Source organism: Carassius auratus, unplaced genomic scaffold, assembly GCF_003368295.1.
Source record: "Carassius auratus strain Wakin unplaced genomic scaffold, ASM336829v1 scaf_tig00216378, whole genome shotgun sequence".
In the NCBI taxonomy this organism is placed as follows: Eukaryota; Metazoa; Chordata; class Actinopteri; order Cypriniformes; family Cyprinidae; genus Carassius; species Carassius auratus.
This window is the reverse complement of record NW_020528536.1, coordinates 72,501-94,655: the sequence shown is the minus strand read 5'-3', so window position 1 is coordinate 94,655 and position 22,155 is coordinate 72,501. Positions and strand designations below refer to the sequence as shown.

Genomic DNA, 22,155 nt, shown 5'->3' with positions numbered 1-22,155 from the left:
ACGGTCCTGTTCTGTAGCTGACTCCTCTGGAAGAGAGTGTCCTGTTCTATAACTGACTCTTCAGGAGGAGACGGTCCTGTTCTGTAGCTGACTCCTCAGGAGTAGACGTCCTGTTCTGTAGCTGACTCCTCTGGAAGAGAGTGTCCTGTTCTATAACTGAATCTTCAGGAGGAGACGGTCCTGTTCTGTAGCTGACTCCTCAGGAGTAGACGTCCTGTTCTGTAGCTGACTCCTCTGGAAGAGAGTGTCCTGTTCTATAACTGACTCTTCAGGAGGAGACGGTCCTGTTCTGTAGCTGACTCCTCCGGAGGAGACGGTCTTGTTCCGTAGCTGACTCCTCTGGAAGAAACTGTCCTGTTCTACAACTGAATCTTCAGGAAGAGACGGTCCTGTTCTGTAGCTGACTCCTCTGGAGGAGACGGTCCTTTTCCGTAGCTGACTCCTCTGGAAGAGAGTGTCCTGTTCTATAACTGACTCTTCAGGAGGAGATGGTCCTGTTCTATAACTGACTATTCAGGAAGAGACGGTCCTGTTCTGTGGCTGACGCCTCTGGAAGAGACTGTCCTGTTCTGTAGCTGACTCCACAGGAGGTGACTGTCCTGTTCAGTAACTGACGGTCCTGCGCTGTAGCTGACTCCTCAGGAGTAGACGTCCTGTTCTGTAGCTGAGTCCTCTGGAGGAGACGGTCCTGTTCACTAGCTGACTCCTCAGGAGGAGATGGTCCTGTGCTGTCGCCGACTCTTCAGGAGCAAACGGTGCTGTTCCGTAGCTGACTCCTCAGGATATTATTCTAATATTCTTCTGCTAGGTGAGTTTAATATACATGTGTGCTGTCAGTCTAAACCTGGAGTCTAAATGGAGTTTCTCAGTCTCATTGAATAATTTAATATTGTTCAGTGGGTGAAAGATTCTACACCTGGGTCAATGACATGGCGTGTCAATTCTGGTGTCCAAAGCATATTCATAATATAAAAAATGTATACATTTTTAAATGCATTGCATTAAATGACTCAGCTTTCCCCTCTTTAATAACTCATGTGAGAATTCATTATAAATAATTAATCAATAAAGAACTATTGAGCTCAAAAGTCTCAAAATGTAATTCCGGGTAACTGTCCCGGCTTAAAATCTGAATACAAAAATACAATAAAAATTTAAAATTAAAATTAAATTAAATTTATGCATTTAGCAGATGCTTTTATCCAAAGCGACTTACAGTGCATTCAGGCTATCAATTTTTACACATCATGTGTTCCCGGGGAATCGAACCCCCAACCTTGCGCTTGCTTGCTTGCTAGTGCAGTGCTCTACCAGTTGAGCAACAGGAACACTAAATATTTTTAATTTAAAAAACAAAAATACAAATATTTAAAATCTACTTGGGCATAATTATATTGATGTTTTAAACGATACCTGCAAATATGGTTATAATACTAAGCTTAATTAAATTTTAATGAGAGAAAGACTTTTGTCCCGAAACTGTGATTTCTGTAATGTCATTCCTGGATAACAGACACCAATGACCATTTTAGACCATAATGCATTGTGGTATGTCATGTGACATAATATTGTATCAAAAAGAAGACCCTGAAGGAGCACCAGAACATAGGTGAGTAAGCCTCTCTTAAAATGTTGATATTTTGACCTTTTCGGTCACTGATGCACTTTGTAGCAATATCATGTGTCCTTTTGGATAACATTGATAAACTATTTATATATATATATATATATATATATATATATATATAAACTATTTATTAAAAAACGATCTATTTGATCTAAAAGATTACCTTAAAGCGATGATGGCTAAGTTGTAGTTTTCCATAGGTGGTTAAATTAGTGCCTGATTATAAAGAAAAATATTTACTTTGTCATTCCTGGATAACAACATGTCATTCTTGGATAACAAAAAACCTCTGTTAGCCAGGACATGTCATCCATAATCCAGAATGACATAGGCATAACAATCTAGTTTTTAATTAACATTTGTAAACTTTTAGGTATAGTTATTATAGTTATATTAACATTAAAATTATTTACATAATTGTATGTTTTTTGCCGTATTTTTGCTGTCATTCATCTTGATTTCAATGATTCACATTCAATTATCATTGAATTTAACTTTTGTTATGTTAATGGTCAAATCATGAATAGTGTAATCATTTTTATTAATATATCCACATTTGGTAATACTTTATAATAACTATATGTTATTAATCATTAGTTAAGCATCATTAAACAGTTAATTCATTTTATAAAGCATTACTAAACATTAATAAGAATTTTATAAATGCAGCTATAAATGCTTAATGCTTGATTTATAAGCCAATCTATAAGTATGAAATTAAAGTATGAAAATGCAATTATTAAACACATTATAGATATGCTTTTAAATCAAGAATAAAGCATTTATAGGTGCATTATAAACTGCTTATTAATGTCTATCAATGCTTTATAAATGATGAATTAACTGTTTACTAATGTTTAACTAATGATTAATAGCATGCCGTTATTATAAAGTGTTACCCATTTTAAAACTTTTGTATGGCTTCTGGTGTTTTAAGGTCAGTTCTGTTCTTCCAGATGCCTCTGTCTAATAAAGAGTGGCAGAGATGGTTCAGAGCCAGGATGCAGAAGCTAGAGCTGAGTATCTTGCAAAAAGAGAGCAAGGTATTATGGTGATGATTCAGTGGAATAATAATGTGTCAGTAACAAGCAAACTTGAAATATAAATTGAAATAGGTTTACACTCATTTGCAATAAGCCTAAATGTTTTAGCTGTGTAATGTGTTATTACACATTATACCCTATAAACCTGGCCATTGTTTATGAAGAATTATAATTTTACAGATTTACTGTAATATTTTGAAAATATGATTATAATGAAATTGGTGTGATTACAACCTGCATCTAATACTCATTATTATTATTATTGTGTGTAGCTACTACAAATCAAAAAATATTGCAGAATGTCATTCCGTCTAACAGTATGTCATACCGGCTAATAATGACATGGGCAATTCATTTAACCCATATTTGTGTATTAGATTACACAATTCAGTTTTTTGTTGAGTTAATGATATAATAAGTCTTATTTATTTTATTGGAAAACATTTTTGAACATTTTACAGTTTTTTTTTTTTAATTTGGTTCTGAATTTTGAGTTAACAGCAGCCAAAAATGAGCCTGTGTCTATATGAAATCCCAAACTGATTATATTAATTGTGATTAAAATGTAGTTTTCCAAGCAATAATTCTTTGTTGAGCTCCAAATATAGAGATCAGCACATTTGTATATGCCAACAATGGTAGAAATGTAATTAATTTAAAAATTCATTACGTTACCCAGGAATGACATTTTCATGGGGAAAAGATCTGATTCACCAAAAAAATGGTTAATTAAATTATTGAAATGTGTAAATATCATTGCATTACATACATAACACTCTAATAAGTATAGAAAGTCCTAAAACTTAAATTGTTTTGCCAGTTTTTTTTTTTTATATTTTAAATCCTTATCCGTCATTCACCCACATACTCACAGACATTCTTTGAACTTGGTTCTTTCTCATGGTTTTTCTATCAGAATCAGAATCAGCATCAGAATGAGCTTTATTGCCAGGTATGTTTACACATACGAGGAATTTGAAGCTCCATAGTACAACAGAATGACAGCGACAGAACATAAAACACATAATAAAAGAATAAAAAATACAAATAAGTAGACAGTGAATGACAATATACAAATTGACAATTGTAGGCAGGTATATTACAAAATGCAGTTATGTGTGTACAGGTATATTATGTGCAAAATTTAAGTGTATACTAAGTATGTGTGTTAGATAAATAAAGTGTGTGTGTATATAAATATAAAGTGTAGTGTGTTCACAGTTATTATCAGCTGTTCATAAGATGGATTGCCTGAGGGAAGAAACTGGTCCTGTGTCTGGTTGTTCTGGTGCTCAGTGCTCTGTAGCGTCGACCAGATGGACACAGTTCAAAGAGGGAGTGTGCTGGATGTGAGGGGTCCAGAGTGATTTTGACAGACCTTTTTCTCACTCTGGATAAGTTCAGTTCTTTAATAGATGGGAGGGTTGTACCGATGATTCGCTCAGCAGTCCGGACTACCCTCTGTAGTCTTCTGAGGTCAGATTTAGAAGCTGAGCTGAACCAGACAGTTACTGAAGTGCAGAGGATGGATTCAATGATGGTGGAGTAGAACTGTTTCAGCAGCTCCTGTGGCAGGTTAAACTTCCTCAGCTGGAGAAGGAAGTACAACCTCTGCTGGGCCTTTTTCACAATGGAGTCAATGTGAATGTCCCACTTCAGGTCCTGAGAGATGGTGGTTCCCAGGAACCTGAATGACTCCACTGCAGTCACAGGGCTGTTCATGATGGTGAGTGGGGGGAGTGCAGGGGGGTTTCTCCTGAAGTCCACGATCATCTCCACTGTTTTGAGGGTGTTAAGCTCCAGGTTGTTGAGACTGCACCAGACAGCCAGCTCTTTTACCTCCTGTCTGTAAACAGACTCGTCACCGTCCTGAATGAGGCCGATGAGTGTGGTGTCGTCTGCAAACTTCAGGAGCTTGACAGAGGGGTCCTTAGACGTGCAATCATTAGTGTACAGGGAGAAGAGCAGTGGGGAGAGGACACAGCCCTGGGGAGCTCCGGTGCTGATTGTACGGGTGCTGGATGTGAGTTTTCCCAGCCTCACTAGCTGCTGCCTGTCTGTCAGGAAGCTGTTGATCCACTGACAGACGGAGGTGGGCACGGAGAGCTGATTTAGTTTGGGCAGGAGGAGGTTTGGGATGATCGTGTTGAAGGCCGAGCTGAAGTCCACAAACAGGATCCTCACATAAGTCCCCGGTCTGTCTAGGTGTTGCAGAACATAATGCAGTCCGATGTTTACTGCATCGTCCACAGACCTGTTTGCTCTGTAGGCAAACTGAAGAGGATCCAGCAAGGGTCCAGTGATGTCCTTCAGGTGGCCCAGCACCAGTTTTTCTAATGACTTCATGACTACAGACGTTAGAGCCACAGGCCTGTAGTCATTTAGTCCTGTAATTTTGGGTTTCTTAGGGATGGGGATGGGGATTTTTTCCTTTTCTGCTTCCAGAAGACCTGGCGCACCGCATCCTCGCTGATCTGAATTGCAGGTGTGAGGAAGAGGGGGGTTGCAGGAGTTGTGAATGGTGAGAGTGCTTGATTGGAGAGGTGTTCAGGGCAGGTGATGGGTGTTCTTTCAAACCTGCAGTAAAACTCGTTCAGATCGTCTGCCAGTCGTTGATTCTCTACGGTGCTGGGGGGTGGTGTCTTGTAATTGGTGATCTTCTTTAGACTTTTCCACACTGATGCTGAATCGTTGGAAGTGAACTGAGTCCTTATTTTTCCAGAATAATTCCTCTTTGCCACTTTGATCTCCTTTTCCAATGTGTATTTAGCCTGTTTATACAAGACATTGTCCCCCTTCACGTAAGCATCTCCTTTGGCCTGACGGAGCTGTCTGAGTTTTGCAGTGAACCACGGTTTGTCATTATTGTAAATTAGTTGAGTCTTTGTAGGAATACACATATCCTCACAGAAACTGATATATGATGTTACGGTCTCTGTGAGTTCATCCAGATCAGTGGCAGCAGCTTCAAAAACACTCCAATCAGTGAGGTCAAAACACGATTGTAAATCCTGCTCTGCTTCATTAGTCCATCTTTTTACAGTCCTTGATACAGGTTTAGCTGATTTTAGTTTCTGCCTGTAGGACGGTATAAGATGAACCAGAAGGTGATCAGAACGTCCCAAAGCTGCTCGTGGAACAGAGTGAAATCATCCTTTATTGTGGTGTAACAGTGATCCAATATATTACTGTCTCTGGTGGGACATGTAACATGCTGTCTGTATTTTGGCAGTTCACGGGAGAGATTGGCTTTGTTAAAGTCCCCCAGAATGATTAAAAACAGAGTCCGGGTGTTGTTGTTCTGTCTGTGTGATCTGATCGGTGAGTTTCTGTAAAGCCAGGCTATTTTCTATTCTATTACTGATACTCAGGTTTTTGATACTTTGCTCTCAGATCATATGCCTGTATTATTTTCGATGCCTTTTACTTAGCTAAGTTCAAGTATTACTCCTACTGTACTCTTTACCTGACTTGGATTTTGAGCAGCATCTTAGTCTGTTAAATACTGACTGCTTAGAGGTTTTGAATACCACTGCTCCTCTTAAACCTAAGTCAAAACCTAAAACTGAACCATGGCTCAATGATAACATCCACTCTTTGAGGCAAGCTTGTGTTAAGAGCTGAACGAAATTGGAGAAAGGACAAATCGCAAATTTAATATGAAATGCTTAAAATCTTTTTAGCTGTTTTTCTGAAAGCAGCTAAGTCTAAGTATTTTTCTAATTTAATTGCAAAGAATCATCATAGTTCTAAAGCCTTATTTCCTGTCATAATCTGTTTTAAATCCTCCTGTAAATGTTATTTTAATTCCTTCAGTGTCATTATTTGAAGGTTTCTCAAGGTTTTTCTGTGATAAAATGTCTACTCTGAGATCTCAGTTGCAACCACTTGCTAATGTTTCACCTGAATTTTGCTGCTCTTCAGCCATACGGAGTGATTTTGATCCAGTTTCTCTCCAGTCTCTCAAATAAATTATCAATCATTTGAATCCTTCTTTCTGCTCTCATGATGTTCTCCCTCCACGTCTTTAAAACAACATTTTGACTCAGTTGGACCTAGTTTGATGTCTTTTCTGCATAAATGTGACTTGATTTTTGCATGCCTGGATGAAAATTTGGTTCTCTCAAATTATTTTATTTCTGAATGAATCAAAAACCAAGGTTAGGCTATAGTCTTTGGCCCCAGTGAAAATTTCAACCTGGACTAAAATGCTCCTTTTACTTCTTCCTGTATTAAAAATCTAGGTGTTTTCTTGGATCAGAGTCTAAAATTTGATAAACAAATACATGCGGTTATTAGTTCCCAAACTGTGAAACAGCCCTCCAGCCTATATCAATTTGGAAAAGTCTTTAAATGTTTTAAAATCATCTCTTAAAACCTTTTTTTGGCAAAAAAAATAAATAAATAAAAAAGTACATCTAATTCTAAATAAGAACAAAAACTATAATACTATATCAGTGATGCTAAAATAAAGCAAAAATATAAAACATTTCATACAAAATATAAATATTTATATAAATGATGCTAAAATAACAAAAGCGAAAGGAAAATATCTTCTCCGGGCCGCAGGAGGCGATCATCTTTCAATCAGCGCCGTTCTCCGCGTGTGCTTCTGTCGCGTGCGCGCAGCGTGAGTTTGTGAGGGTGAACGGATGAAACGCTGTTGGGATTCAACGCTCGGTTTAACGATTATGATTATGTGAGTGAATTATTCTATCGGTCTTCTCTGTAGTATCTGATTAGAGCGTTTAATGATGAGGAAGCAGCAGACGTTCAGCCGCGGTTTGTCCGATAAAGTCCGCAAGTCTAAAGCGGCTCCGGAGATCCAGAAAAACCCGTTCGAGGTGAAGATAAACCGAAAGAAATTCGATGTTTTGGGCCGCAAGAGTAAACACGACGTGGGTCTGCCGGGGGTCTCCAGATCCAGAGCCATTCAGAAGGTGAAACACGCTAATGTTTGTGTTTGTGGTCGTTTACTGTTCTTGAGGAAACACTGTCGTCTGATGACGTCACTGCACCGCTACATTGTTCTCTTGGGTCACACTTTATGTTAAGGTGTCCTTGTATCAGTGTAATTATACATTTAAGTACTAGTAATGTGCTAGATGTACTCACTATATGGTTAGGGTTTGATTTAGGGTTATGGTATTATAATATGTAATGTATATGGTATTAAACATTAGTCTCAGATGGAGTGTGTGATTGATTCCTCAGAGGAAGGAGACTCTCCTGAAGGAGTTCAGACTGAAAGACAAAAACAACAAGTTCATCGACAGACGCTTCGGTGAATATGACAGTAAACTCACACCTGAGGAGAAGATCCTGCAGAGATTCACGCTGGAGAGACAGGTGACACACACACTCATCCGTGACCAGAACTAGAACCACAGCTGTTACCGTAACATCTGTAACCATAGCTGTAACTATACCAACTTTATTACTAGAACCACAGCTGTAACATGTACTGATCATCACTGGTGTGTGTGTGTGTGTGTGTGTGTGTGTGTGTGTGTGTGCAGCGCACTCAGGACAGGAAGGACTTGTATAATCTGAACGAGGAAGAGGAGCTGACCCATTATGGGCAGTCTCTCGCGGAGATGGAGAAGATGACGGATGTGATTGACAGCGACAGTGACTCTGAGGAGAAGGGCCTGCTGTCAGGTGATGCAGTAAACATGAAGGATCATCACGTATCAATAATCACGGATTGTGACGCTCAGTAACTGATGTGTTGATGGATGGGTCTGCAGCTGAACTGACCGCCACACACTTCGGCGGCGGTGGAGGTCTGCTGAGGAAGAAGAGCGCTGGAGATGATGAAGAAGAACACAAGCCCAGATCACGACAGGAGCTGATCGAGGAGCTCATCATCAAATCCAAACAGGAGAAGGTCAGAGAGTGTGTCCTCGCATTACAGAAGTTACTTTACTGTGTTTAAACATCATCCTGTCTCATCCTTAAACATCACCACACCAAGAACGGTAACTGGATAGCTGTATGATAACTAATGAAATCTATAATAGCTGTAATGATAACTGTGATACTTACAAATATAACTGTAACAACAGCTGTAACAATAACGTCAACTGTGATAATAGCGATAACATCTGTAACAGTAACTATAACTGTACCAACATTTGTAACAATATCATCTGTAACAATTACTATGAGAGCTGTAACGTAAATTATAGCTAACAAAAGCTGTAACAATAAATATAACATCTGTAATCATAAATATAATGATAACTGTAACAGTATTTGTAATGATAATTAGCGGTATTATCGTCCACACTTTCTGAGACTGCTCAAGCTGTTTAGTTGAGAATCCTCTGATTGTGTTTTTATCATCAGCTGGAGAAACACAGCTCTAAAAGTGATTCCAGCAATATTGTCCTCGATGTTACTGTTATAATAGTAGAGTTAGAGTGATTATTGAACGTTCTGTCTGTGAGCGGTTCTTTAACGCTGGTGCTGTTGATCTTGTCAGCGCGAGCGTCAGACGCAGAAGGAGGAGGCGCAGGAGCTGACGGAGAAACTGGATCAGGACTGGAGATCCATCCAGAACCTTCTGGCACACAAAACCCCTAAAGCAGAGAGGAAGGACGAGACGGACAAACCCAAGGTACTGAGACACCTGCGTCTACACACTGATGCTGCTCCTGTGTGTGCTGCTCTGACACTGTGTGTGTGTGTGTGTGTGTGTGTGTGCCAGCTGGACCAGTACGACATGATGGTGCGAGAGCTGGGCTTCGAGATGAAGGCTCAGCCGTCAGAGAAGCTGAAGAGTGCGGAGGAGCTCGCCCGAGAGGAGAGACATCGCCTGCAGACTCTGGAGGTACTGAGCTCCGGCAGCTGGACGCCTGAGGAAGAGGAGGAGGAAGAGCTCACTGATGTGTGTTTGTGTTCCAGGCCGACAGACTGAAGAGGATGATGGGAGACGCTGAGGAAGAGGCCGGTCAGACCAACACACACATCTCTGCTGACGATATGAATGATGGATTCATGCTGGACGGAGACGACCGCAAAACACTCGCTTACAAGGTGAGACACACACACACACACACACACACTTACACAGTCACACTTACACACTGATATTTGGCATCAAAGAGAAATGTATCATTGTGACTCATACAGTGTATTGTTGTCTATTTCTGTAAATATACATCTGCGTTACTGATGACTGCTTCTGTCTACATTTTACATATGAAATGTTTTCAATTAAAATATTCAATTTAGAAAAAATGTAATGAAAGTAGTGAAAATGGTCTACCATTGACTTTCATAATAGAGTAATTTTCCGAGTTATTTTCCTGTTTATCTCTGTGAGGTTGCTTTGAAACAGTCTGTACTTTATGAAGCTCTGCAGAAATAGACCTGACTTGACTGAAAACACAGTAATGATGCACTGTGTGTGATAGAAATGTGTGTACATCAGTAACAGACACGTGCTTCTCTCTCTCTGCAGGACGGTAAATGGAACATCGAGGGAGAGGAGGAGGAGAAAGAGGAGGAGGAGGATGAAGAGGGAGGAGAGGAGGAGGAGGATGATGGAGATGATGCTGAGGGTCAAGATGAGGAGGAGGAGGATGAGGATGATGAAGGTCACTGTGACCTGCAGTCTGATGAGGGCAGTGAGGATGAGGATGGTCAGAGCACTGAGGAAGAACAGGAGTGTGCTGAAGAGCCTCCAGCAGTGATTGAGGAGCAGAAGAAAGCTGTACAGGAAGCAGCCAGAGCAGAACTGCCCTACACCTTCCCAGGTACCACAGTCACATGATCACCACCCGCTCACCTGACCTGCTGCTCCCAGTCTAAATTAACCTGTCCTGTGTGTGTGTGTGTGTGTGTGTGTGTGTGTGTGTGTCAGCTCCGGAGAGTTACAGTGATCTGAAGCAGCTCCTGCAGGATCATGAATCCGAGCAGCAGTGTGTCATACTGGACCGAACGCTCAAGTGTCACCATCCCAGTCTGGCCGCAGGAAACAAGGCCAAGCTACAGGTCAGACACACTTACAGGTCATCAACCCTAGAATAATGAATCACTTTCCCTACAGTCCACTAGATGTTAGTGTAGGGTTTTCTCTGGTGAGGTCAGCTCGGTCATCTTCAGCATGCAGGAAGTTAGGAAAATAAAGGTCACGTATAAACCAGATGTAAATCTGTATTATTTATTTTAAATTGAACAGTAATGCACCAAAATTAAAGTGCGAAAAAAAGTTTTCAAGTTTCAGAAATAAAAATATTATTCTTAAAACGAATTATTCGTAAACATAATTTTTGCTTTTGATTAGTTTCTAATTGTGCTGTTCTTTGCTGTTTGTCTTTTGCTGTAGTTGCAGGATATTGTCTTTGTGTAAAGCTTTTCTGGAAAGCGATTTCAGAAAGTAACATTTAAACATTTAGGTTTTTGTATTTTATTTTGGGTTATTTTGTATCGTATTTAATTAAAAATCCTTTATGGTTTTAGTTAAACATCTCAAGTGCTTCAATATAAGTTGTTTGACAGTTTTTGATTTCCTCACTTGAAGTGATTTCTTTGAGTCTGTCAGGATGCTGTCTATGTAGATGTCACACAGTGTGTGTGTGTGTGTGTGTGTGTGTGTGTTAAATGTGATTGTGTTTCATTCTGTGTTCAGAAGTTGTTCGGGTTTCTGCTGGAGTATGTTGGTGATCTCGCTACCCAGAATCCTCCTGATCTAAAAACCGTCAGTGCACTCATCCCGTGAGTAACACGCACATTCTCTCTCTCTCTCTCTCACTCACTCACACACACACACACATTCTCTCTCTCTCTCTCTCTCTCTCTCTCTCTCACACACACACACACACACATTCTCTCTATCTCTCTCTCTCTCTCTCTCTCTCACACACACACACACACACATTCTCTCTCTCTCTCTCTCTCTCACACACACACACACACATTCTCTCTCTCTCTCACTCACACACACACACACACACACACACACACATTCTCTCTCTCTCTCTCTCTCTCTCTCTCTCTCTCTCACTCACACACACACACACACACATTCTCTCTCTCTCTCTCTCTCTCTCTCTCTCACACACACACACACACACATTCTCTCTCTCTCTCACACACACACACACACACTCAGATGATGTGAGCTTATCTCTATGCTCGTGTGTGTGTGTTCTGCAGTCAGATCTGCGGTCTGTGTCAGATGTTTCCTGAGGCCGCGTGTAAAGCCGTGCAGACGTTACTCAGCGACAGCGGCCACAGCATGGAGGAGACGCTGGAGGTCAAAGGTCGAGCGCCGATGCCTGATCTGGACATGGTGCGCAGATGCACCGAAACAGGTTCACAGATACAGAGACGAGAGGCTGACCCTGAGCTCATCGTATGTGTGTGTGTGTGTGTGTGCAGCTGGTCCTCCTGAAGATCGCGGCGCTGCTGTTCCCCTCGTCAGACTTCAGACATCCAGTGATGACTCCAGCCTTCCTCTACATCAGTCAGGCGCTCACCAGGGTCTGTGTGTTCCTGTCATGAGTTTAAGTCATACAGACGCTTCCTTGATGTGCTGACTCTGTGTGTGTGTGTGTGTGTGTGTGTTTCAGTGTGCTGTCGTCTCTCTGGAGGACGTGTGTAAGGGTCTGATCCTCTGCTGTCTGGCGCTGGAGTTCGTCTCTCTGTCTCAGAGGATCTTCCCAGAACTGCTGAACTTCCTGCTGGGACTCCTGCACCTGTCCGTGTCCGACAAACACAACACGGGTACTGCAGTGTGTGTGTGAGAGTGAGTGAGTGTGTGTGTGTGTTAACGAGCAGCAGGAATCTGTGTGTGTGGTGTGATCTGCTGTGTCGGGGTGGAGTGTCATGTCTGCCTCTGATGGGAAATTTTCTACATTCTCAAGTGTTCAGTAAGATTTTACTACACCTGATCAAACCTAACGAGCTACTCATGTGGAAACAGGAAGAGGAATCTGGGTGTTTCCTTTCTGCTTGTGTCCATCTTCATGAGTGACAGAGGCATTACTGTATTCACATGTTCAGCCTGAGCATTTGATTCTGAACAGCTGTGCATGCTCACGTGACCTGTGTGTGTGTGTGTGTGTAGGTTATACGGTGGTGAGTCCCTTCAGACGGCAGGGGAAGAACTGTGATCTGCTGGTTCTGAAGGATCCGAGTGTGTCTCACAGCTGGAACAGGAAACCCATTTCTCTGCAAACAGCTCACAGAGTCACAGCCCAGAGTCCAGTGGAGAGAGACCACTTCAGGTACACACACACACAGACTATCACACTCTCATTCACTCACACACTCACTCACTCTTACACTCACTCTCTCATGCACACTATCTCTCACACACTCATTCACACTCACGCGCACACACTCATGCACACATGCACACTCTCTCGCACACTCATTCACTTACACTCTCTCGCACACTCATTCACTCACACACTCTCTCGCAGACTCATTCACTTACACTCTCTCGCACACTCATTCACTTACACTCTCTCGCACACTCATTCACTTACACTCTCTCGCACACTCATTCACTTACACTCTCTCGCACACTCATTCACTTACACTCTCGCACACTCATTCACTCACACTCTCGCACACTCATTCACTCACACTCTCGCACACTCATTCACGCACACTCACACTCTCTCGCAGACTCATTCACTTACACTCTCGCACACTCATTCACGCACACTCTCGCACACTCATTCACGCACACTCACACACTCTCGCACACTCATTCACTCACTCTCGCACAATTTCTCGCATTCATTCACTCACACTCACACACTCATTCACTCACACTCATTCACTCACACTCTCGCACATTCACTCACACTCATTCACTCACATTCTCGCACACTCATTCACTCACACTCTCGCACACTCGCACACTCATTCACACACTCTCGCTCACTCACACATTCACACACTTGCACTCTCGCACACTCATTCACTCAGACTCATTCACTCACACTCTCGCACACTCTCACACTCATTCACGCACACTCATTCACACTCTCACACACTCATTCACTCACACATTCACACACTTGCACTCTCGCGCACTCATTCTCGCGCACTCATTCTCGCGCACTCATTCTCGCACACTCATTCACTCTCTCTCGCACACTCATTCACTCACACTCATTCTTGCGCACTCATTCACTCACTCTCGCACTCTCTCGCACACTCATTCACTCACACTTATTCACTCACATTCATTCACTCGCACTCTCTCGCACACTCATTCACGTACACTCTCACGCACTCATTAACACTCTCTCACGTACACTTTCTTGCACATTCTCGCACACTCATTCACTCACGCAGACTCACCCACTCAAACACACACACACACACACACTCTCAACTCACTCATACACTCACTCACACACACACACATACACCAGTTACTGATTACATTATTGATTGATCTTTGTATTTCTGTTTCATTTTTTTAATTCCTGTTTATTTCTTGCTTTATCTTTATTTCGGATGCACCTTTTGATTACTTTTAAATCACTTTTATCTAAAGCACTATAATCACACTTGTGTTTGAAATGTTTTTTGTGTATGAACTGTTCTTGAAGCCTTAATGTAAAATGCATTGTTGTAGGTGTTCATAATGTATGTTATAATGCATTATAAAAATGTCTGAAATATGCTAATTTTAATGCATTACACTAATGCATGTAAAAGTGAATAGAATAATAGAATAAGAATGAATAGATTTATTATGACTGGTTACAATTATTCATGAGATCATAGGATTGCATTTATAAAAAGCCATAATTAAAGCATCTTATGTAAGCAAGTACTTATGTAATGCACTATATACTGTAAGTGTTAGCAGGTGTTTAATAATGCTGTGTGTGTGTTTCAGGCTGTCGCTCATTGATTCCTGTCTGGATCTGGTGAAGAGATGCACATCGCTCTATAAAGACCTGCCGTCATACGCTCACATCTTCCAGCCAATCAGAGCGCTGCTTCTCAAGCATCTTCCTGTGGAGGGTTACCCCGCCCCTCTCCAGGTTCAGCATCTGCTTCACCATCAGATTCACAGTCATCAGTGTGTTAGCATTCATTCTGATGTGTTTGTGTGCAGGATCTTCACAGAGAGATCTTAGACGCCATTCCTGAGAAGCCTTCCCAGCATGCACCTCTGGTGTTCAAGAAGAAGAAACCCATCCCACTGAAGCTCTTCACACCCAAAATAGTGCAGATGTGAGTGAAACATCAACTACAATCATTTTATTCATGAGATTATTTTTGATTATTTTGATAAATGCAAAGTAATACTTTTCAATAAAATTTCTCTTTAGCTTTAAATCCTGAAAAACAAAGTGTATCACACAAAATAGTTTTCAACATTGAAATGTTTCTTGAGTCAATAAATTATAATGATTTCTAAAAGATCATGTGACTGCTCCAGTTTTCACACTAATAACATTATAATATATTAAAAACTATATATACTATATATATATATATAAAAGCACTATATTATTGCTTTCTTTTTTGATCAAATATATTCAGTCTTGATGAACAGTAAATATTTCAAAATCATTAATAAGTTTTGTAAGGTAATTTAATATTAATAACAATTCTATCAGTACTTTAATATAGTATTGTTATCATAATAAATGCTTTTTTCCAGGACAGTAGTTAGTGTTATTGGAATAAAAGCCCCATCTGTTAATGTGCTGGAATCTGTCTTGTGTCTGGTGTCTCCTGCAGACTGGATTACGGTAAGAAGCGAGGGAACACGAAGGAGGAGAAGGAGCACGAGCGGCTCAAGCACAAATACAAGCGGGAGTTTAAGGGAGCGCTGAGAGAGATCCGGAAGGACACACGCTTCCTGGCCCACGAGAAGCTGAACGACGTCATGAGCAGGTGTGTGTGTGTGAGAGAGAGAGAGTGTGTGTGTGTGTGTGAGAGAGAGAGAGAGTGTGTGTGTGTGAGAGAGAGTGATAGAGAGAGAGTGTGTGGTTGAGAGTGTGTGAGAGTGTGTGTGAGAGAGAGAGAGAGTGTGTGTGTGAGAGTGTGTGTGTGAGAGAGTGTGTGTGTGTGTGAGAAAGTGTGTCATGTGATTGTGCTTCATCACATCAGTCTCTGACCCTGCTCGTGTGTGTGTGTCAGGGATGCGGAGAGGAAGAGGAAGGTGAAGGAGCTGTATGGAAGTCTGGCCACTCAGGAGGGAGAGTGGAAGGCCCTCAAGAGGAAGAACAGGAAGTGATGTCATCAGCTGCTTCAGTACTCTGGGAAACTGTACAGTTCTCCTCATGATAGGGGTTTTATATCTGACCGATTGAGAAATAAAGCTTTGCAGTGAGATCTTTCTTCATCTGATGGACTCCAGTTTCTTTTTTAAATGAGTTTTGCACTGCCAAAAAATATATATATATATATATATATGTGTGTGTTTCTTTTTACATTTATTCTTCTTTAAAAACACTCAAAAGTCCTACTGCTCAGAAACTTTAGTGTGCATGCAAAATGACAGGAGATATTAAGAAATGTCAAAATGAAGTGAGTTTAAAACAAGAACAAATATCATCCAATGGGCTCAGAAAAATCTGATTAATCAAAAGGGAAAACAAATGACTTTCTGACTGATTGGCGATATTTGTTCTTGCTTTAACCTTAATCTCATTACAAGTTTTTCTTGATATCTAATGTCACCTTGCTTCTAAAGTAAATGTATCTTAATTACATTTTTATATATATCTGTACTGGAGACGATGAGACAAAAACAGTGCAGTTTAATAACTCTGTTCATGAATTATGATAATTATGAATTATGACAGTTTCCGTTGTAAATCAACTCTACAGAACACAACAGTGTCATTTCAGCTCAAGTTTACTTTTCATCCAAATGAACATTAGTAAGGAACCAATCAGTGCAGAAACTCAGGAATAAAGCGTTCGTTCTAACATCACTGAAGCGTTTCATTAGAAGCAGAACACAGCAGACACCGGTGTGCATTCATCTCCAGCTTTATTGAGTGTGTGAGTCTGAGGAGGCTGATCTTCAGGCCGTGTGTGTGTGTGTGTCTACTGTACGCTTCTCTCTTCTGTCAGCGCTTGAGGAAACAAGACACAAACACATCAGAACAGATCCACACCAAGACCTTTCTGTCAGCTACAGCTGGAGAACTCAGAATTACTGAGTGATATTAATAACTACATGTACTCGCTATATGCTCAGGGTTAGGATGATTAGGGTCTGGTTTAGGGTTACATGCTTGTAATTATGCATAATGTATTGTTATAATAGTAAGTAAATGTAATGAGGACACCTTAAAATAAAGTGTTTATGAAATCATATCTTTGCACAGCTAACACTGCCTTGGAAATACAGTTCATCAAAATAAAGCATATACACAAACCCAAATAGGAAATCAAAGAGTTATGGAATAAGCATGTGTCCTGAACTCCTGAAACACTGGTGACTTTTACAGTAGCTCATGCAATCTATTAAATACTTTTTCTCAAGAACTCTAATTATAAAAGAAATGTTATTGTAACTAGTTAAAGAAATTACTTAATTTAGTCACATGTAACTAGCGGTGTTGGGTAAGTTACTTAAAATATGATTAATTACTAATTACACCTAGATTACCGTACTAATTACTCTCTTAAAAGAATTGCATTTACTTTTTACTAATTACTTTCTAATTTTATATTTGAAAGAATTTAAATTTGGTTGGATGTCTTTTATTTTTTTAACTCGACACTCAACCTCGACTCGTTGAACAACATGACATTTCTCTTTTAATTCTTTCAAATAAATAATATAAAGTTGCATGAAGTCTTCTTGAACCGTCCAGGAAGAAGGTTACATTAAACACATTTTGAGGTTGAATCCACTGTTGTTTTTAAATAGAACGATTCTATCGTCAGCGCAGTGTTTGATGCAGTTGCTTCAGAAGTAACTGTGATTAAAAGACAGAATGAATGCATTACACTGACAGACCTTCTGCGACGGAGATCCCGAGCCGCTTCTCCTCTGCTTCCAGAAGCTTCCTGTAGGTGGCGATCTCAGCGTCCAGCTTCAGCTTGATGTGGAGCAGCTCCTGGTAGTCAGCCATGTATTTCCCCATCTCCAGCTTGGTCTGGCACAGCTGGCTCTCCAGCTGGACGATGATGTCCTCCAGACCGGCCGTCTTGTCCAGGTGTGCCTCCTCCATGTCCTCCAGCTGCTGCTCCAGCGCCCCGTTCCTCGCCCTCAGCCCGTCGATCTGGTTCTGCAGATCCGTCACCTGGTTGTGGAAGACGCTGATCTCCTCCTTCATGCTCTTCATCTTGTCCTCGTGTTTGCTGGCTTGATCCTTCAGAGTGTCGAATTTGCCCTTGTACCACTTCTCTGCCTCCTGGACGTTGCGAGCGGCCACAGACTCGATCTCGGAGCGCATGTTGCGCAGGTAAGCGGCCAGATCCGGTCTGTCGGAGTCCAGCTCCACCGTCACCTTGGACTCCTCGATCTGCTTGAGGAGGTCCGACACTTCCTCGTCGTGGAGCTTCTTCAGGAACTCGATCTCGTCCACCAGCTGCTCAATGCGCTTCTCCAGGTCTGCCTTCTGCAGCGTCGCGTTATCCACGTCCTGACGGAACTCACGGAGGATCATCTCCGCCTCCTCTGTGGACCAGAGAGAGATTTAGTCATGCAGTAGACTCTTACTGGCAGTGACCCTTTTGTAAGTTCATTTGAATTTGGTTAAATAAAGGTTAAAATGGTTTTATGAAGAACATCCATGGAGTCTTCTGTATCTCACATCTCACCTTTGATGGCCATCTCCTCGTCCAGCTTGAGTCTCCAGACCTCCAGCTCCTCCTGGATGTATCCTCTCTCGATGTCAGCCGCTCCCTTCTCAGCGGTCAGGGCTTCGATCAGGTCCCTCATCTCTTTAAACTTGAGCTGGTACTCGTCTCCGAGGCCGGAGGGTCCTCCCTTGAAGCGTCCCTGAAGGCTCTCCAGCTCGGCTCTCAGAGCGCTGTTCCTCTGCTCCAGCGCCTGGACCTTCTGGATGTATCCGGCGAAGCGCACGTTCAGCTCCTGCATCTCCTGCTTCTCGTCGGCGTGGAGCTGGTGGATCTCGGTGGCCACTTCCACCGGCTGGGCCTGGACTCCGGAGCGTCCGCGGCACCGGGACGGAGACGGGCTCTGGACCCTCATCCTGCTGGAGCCACTGACGCTCAGGCTCTTCTGTGAGTACGACGAACCTCTCATGATTCAGACTCGGAGGAAGCTTTGGCTCTGGGAGACGCTCGCCGGGTTTATATGGGCCGGTCAGGAATCTGGCAGAGTCTCTTGAAAGTCTTGTGAGGTTCTGACGTGGTCTAAAAGCGGATCATGACGCTCCTGCCAGAGTTCGAAGGCCAGTGTTTCTCATTATCTCTCGGATCGTTGTCATTAATTAGAGGTTTGGAGGCCAGCAGCTCCTCACACTTCAGTAACACATATCTGGAGCGTGTGAGCTGCACTGATCCTCCATCTCTAATCTCAGACACACACCTGCAGGACTGGACTCAAGCAGATGAACACTTTCCACAGGTTTCCCATCCGTTCGTCAGATGTTTGGGGAATGCTTATATTTAGAGTCTGTGGAACCCAGGGTTATTTTACTACTACTGAGAAACTAGTTATATGATAATAGCTTGAATTCGTTTTAATATTTTCAGTTGAGTTTTTGTCAGTTTTAGTAATTTTGTTTTGTGATCTTGTCATTTCTATTAAGTTTTTTTAATTTCTATATGGTCATACATTTTTTTTTGGTCATTTTTATTATCTTTCTGTCTTGATTAGACAAGCCAATCCTAAACGGAGTTTCTAATCCAGGACAGCACTAAAGCGGGTCTTTCACAGGAACAGATTTAAGGATCACGGATTGGAGCTGAAGTATGACGTGTGTCTGTTGTCCAGCTGGAATGTGATTGTCTCATGAGAATATTAACATCCTCAGCGTTTCATTTGTTTCAGTGATTGATGAGTGTTAATGACACACACACACACACACACACGTAACTGTCTTCTTTTCCCTCCTGATCTCTGTTCATGTTGAGAGACAGACTGACAGCGTCGGTGAACAGAAAGATCAGTCTGCAGTGAGTTATCCAGGGTCTGGTCTTTAAGAGAAAAATTGTGCAATTGACAAACATTATATGAGACACTTTTTTTAACTGAGGTTTCTACATCATCTGAAGGTGAATAAATCATCTCTCCAGTGATGTCTGGTTTGTTCGGAGGACAATATCTGAACATCTGGAATCTGAGGGAGCAAAAAAATCTAAATATTGAGAAAATCATCTTTAAAGTTGTTCAGATGAAGATCTTAGCAATGCATATTACTAATCAAACATTAAGTTTTGATATATTTGCAGTAGGAGATTTACTAAATATCTTCATGAACATGATTCTCTGATTTTTTGTCATAAAAGAGAAATGTGTGATTGTGACTCATACAGTGTATTGTTGTCTATTTCTACAGATATACATCTGTGACACTGATGCTGCTTCTGTGCTGCAGGGACAGGTGTTTGATTTAATGTTCTTTTGCTGCAGTTTATGGATTATAACATTGTTGCATCTATTCTTTGTGTAAATTGTGTTGATGACAGATGCATTTGAAATTCATTGTTAAGTCTATAATTACAAACCCGTCCTGGTGTGTGTTTGTGTGTGTGTGTGTGTGAGAGAGAGAGAGAGAGAGAGAGAGAGAGATAGCGTGTGTGTGTCTTCCAGCAGAGGGCAACCACAGATCTTCTAATCTCTCACAGCCTCAATCTTCATCATTTTCAGGAGAACAGAACACACACACACACGGGGACAGCTAGGAATTCTGGGTAAACACACTCTTCCGGAATCTCTCGTGACCTGTCGAGCGGCTTTCCTGCGGCGGTTTGCTTGTGCGTCACGAGCGTCACGAACTCACCTGCGGCGCCATGGCAACATCAACAACAACCACAACAAGGTGCCGCTTTCCCGGGAGATCCTGAGGAATGTGTTTGTAGAGTACGCGGTCGTCATGGCGACCGAGGCCGTCCCCGCGGGAAACCTCTTACCTGCCGCGGCACACCTGCGCGAGCGTCGTCATGGAGATGCGCCAGTGTTTGGCCGGAAGCAGAGCGGCTTTCTCTTTCATCCTCTGAGCTGAGCGTCTGACGCGCTCCAGATGACGCTCCGCGGCGCGTTACACACGCGGAACTTCACACATTCAGGAAGCACACAAGGTGATCGAGTTCTCTAATACAGACGGACCACGAGCTAGAATTAATAAAAACAAACAAACGTTTTTCTAGTTTTCCAGTAAAAAAGAGTAATTAACGCATTATTATCTACCATGAATTAACATTGATGAATGCAATTTTTAAAAAAGTAGGCTATTATTTATCTATTATTTTTCAGATCTTAGATCATAAAATGCATTCGTTCATTATTATTATTATGCATCAACTATTAAAATCAAAAGTTTTATTTGTTAACATTGTATTAATTTATATGCTGTATAAATATAGCTGTAAATGAGAAGTTTTAAGTTTTGATCATTGTTAGTTCATATTAACGACACATCAACTCCTCCAAACTTCATTCTTTCAGGTCAACATCAAACATTAAAGTCAAAAACACATTGTCTTCTGTCAGAATCGTATCTTTGGGCTCAGATGACACACAAAGCAGAACAGTAGTGAGATCTGCTTCTGGGATACAGCACCACAGAGATACAGTAATATTCACCATAAACTCTGCTGTCACTACACTACTGTAAAGTGATCTTACAGAAGAAGAAGAGCACTAGAAGAGAAGAGTTCAAAACCACACAACAGACTATACAGTAAACACAGTCAGTCAGTTACTGTAAATACAGTAATACAGCATCCTCTGCTGAGTTACGGTACAGTACTGTTAATATCCTTATCCTTTATATTATAAAAGACTCTTTCTGCCTCCTCTAGACAGCTGTGTCTCAGTTCTGCACAAATACATGTCCGAAGTGCTTGAGTTTGAGGATGTGTGCTACGGTATTTACAGTATTTACAGTATTTGCAGTATGGACAATATTGACATTATTTACAGTATTGACTGTATTTAAAGTATTGACTGTATTTACAGTATTGACAGTATTTAAAGTATGGACAGTATTTTCAGTATTGGCGGTATTTACAGTATGGACAGTATTTACAGTGTTTGCAGTATGGACAATATTGACAGTATTTACAGTATGGACAGTATTTACAGTATGGACAATATTGACAGTATTTACAGTATGGACAGTATTTACAGTATGGACAATATTGACAGTATTTACAGTATGGACAATAGTGACAGTATTTACAGTATGGACAGTATTTACAGTATGGACAGTATTTACAGTATGGACAATATTGACAGTATTTACAGTATGGACAATATTGACAGTATTTACGGTATGGACAATATTGACAGTATTTACAGTATTGACAGTATTTACAGTATGGACAATATTGACAGTATTT

General features: G+C 41.3%; 2 protein-coding genes and 1 long non-coding RNA gene across 3 annotated transcripts in view; 2 read left to right on the top strand and 1 right to left on the bottom strand.

Moving 5' to 3' along the window:
• The first annotated feature begins 7,262 nt into the window (after window positions 1-7,262).
• Window positions 7,263-16,003, top strand: LOC113097700 (nucleolar protein 14-like). Its single transcript, XM_026262961.1, has 18 exons — window positions 7,263-7,610; window positions 7,885-8,019; window positions 8,190-8,331; window positions 8,421-8,560; window positions 9,158-9,292; window positions 9,383-9,505; window positions 9,580-9,711; window positions 10,139-10,433; window positions 10,541-10,671; window positions 11,309-11,394; window positions 11,836-11,971; window positions 12,061-12,162; window positions 12,252-12,405; window positions 12,749-12,908; window positions 14,546-14,693; window positions 14,768-14,886; window positions 15,400-15,555; window positions 15,802-16,003. The coding sequence occupies exons 1-18, from the start codon at window positions 7,422-7,424 to the stop codon at window positions 15,896-15,898; spliced, it is 2,580 nt and encodes an 859-aa protein (XP_026118746.1). The 5' UTR covers window positions 7,263-7,421; the 3' UTR covers window positions 15,899-16,003.
• Window positions 16,004-16,138: 135 nt separating this feature from the next.
• On the bottom strand, window positions 16,139-18,956 carry LOC113097701 (vimentin-like). The gene is made up of 3 exons (XM_026262963.1): window positions 18,445-18,956; window positions 17,639-18,301; window positions 16,139-16,745 (listed from the first exon to the last, which is right to left on the bottom strand). The coding sequence occupies exons 1-3, from the start codon at window positions 18,890-18,892 to the stop codon at window positions 16,717-16,719; spliced, it is 1,140 nt and encodes a 379-aa protein (XP_026118748.1). The 5' UTR covers window positions 18,893-18,956; the 3' UTR covers window positions 16,139-16,716.
• Window positions 18,957-20,488: 1,532 nt separating this feature from the next.
• Window positions 20,489-22,155, top strand: part of LOC113097704 (uncharacterized) — a 1,955-nt gene continuing 288 nt past the window's right edge. Inside the window, exons 1-2 of the long non-coding RNA XR_003288930.1 lie at window positions 20,489-20,892; window positions 21,260-21,681. This is a non-coding gene — a long non-coding RNA (uncharacterized LOC113097704). The remainder of the gene's footprint in view (window positions 20,893-21,259; window positions 21,682-22,155) is intronic.

Excerpts from the sequence above, each read along its gene's own strand:
- LOC113097700 (XM_026262961.1), top strand. The coding sequence starts at position 7,422 with ATGATGAGGAAGCAGCAGACGTTCAGCCGCGGTTTGTCCGATAAAGTC. Across the intron at positions 9,506-9,579 it reads ATCGCCTGCAGACTCTGGAG|GCCGACAGACTGAAGAGGAT; the intron begins GTACTGAGCTCC and ends TTTGTGTTCCAG. Across the intron at positions 12,909-14,545 it reads GTGGAGAGAGACCACTTCAG|GCTGTCGCTCATTGATTCCT; the intron begins GTACACACACAC and ends TGTGTGTTTCAG.
- LOC113097701 (XM_026262963.1), bottom strand. The coding sequence starts at position 18,892 with ATGAGAGGTTCGTCGTACTCACAGAAGAGCCTGAGCGTCAGTGGCTCC. Across the intron at positions 18,302-18,444 it reads CGAGGAGATGGCCATCAAAG|AGGAGGCGGAGATGATCCTC; the intron begins GTGAGATGTGAG and ends TCTGGTCCACAG. Across the intron at positions 16,746-17,638 it reads CGGGATCTCCGTCGCAGAAG|CGCTGACAGAAGAGAGAAGC; the intron begins GTCTGTCAGTGT and ends TGTTTCCTCAAG.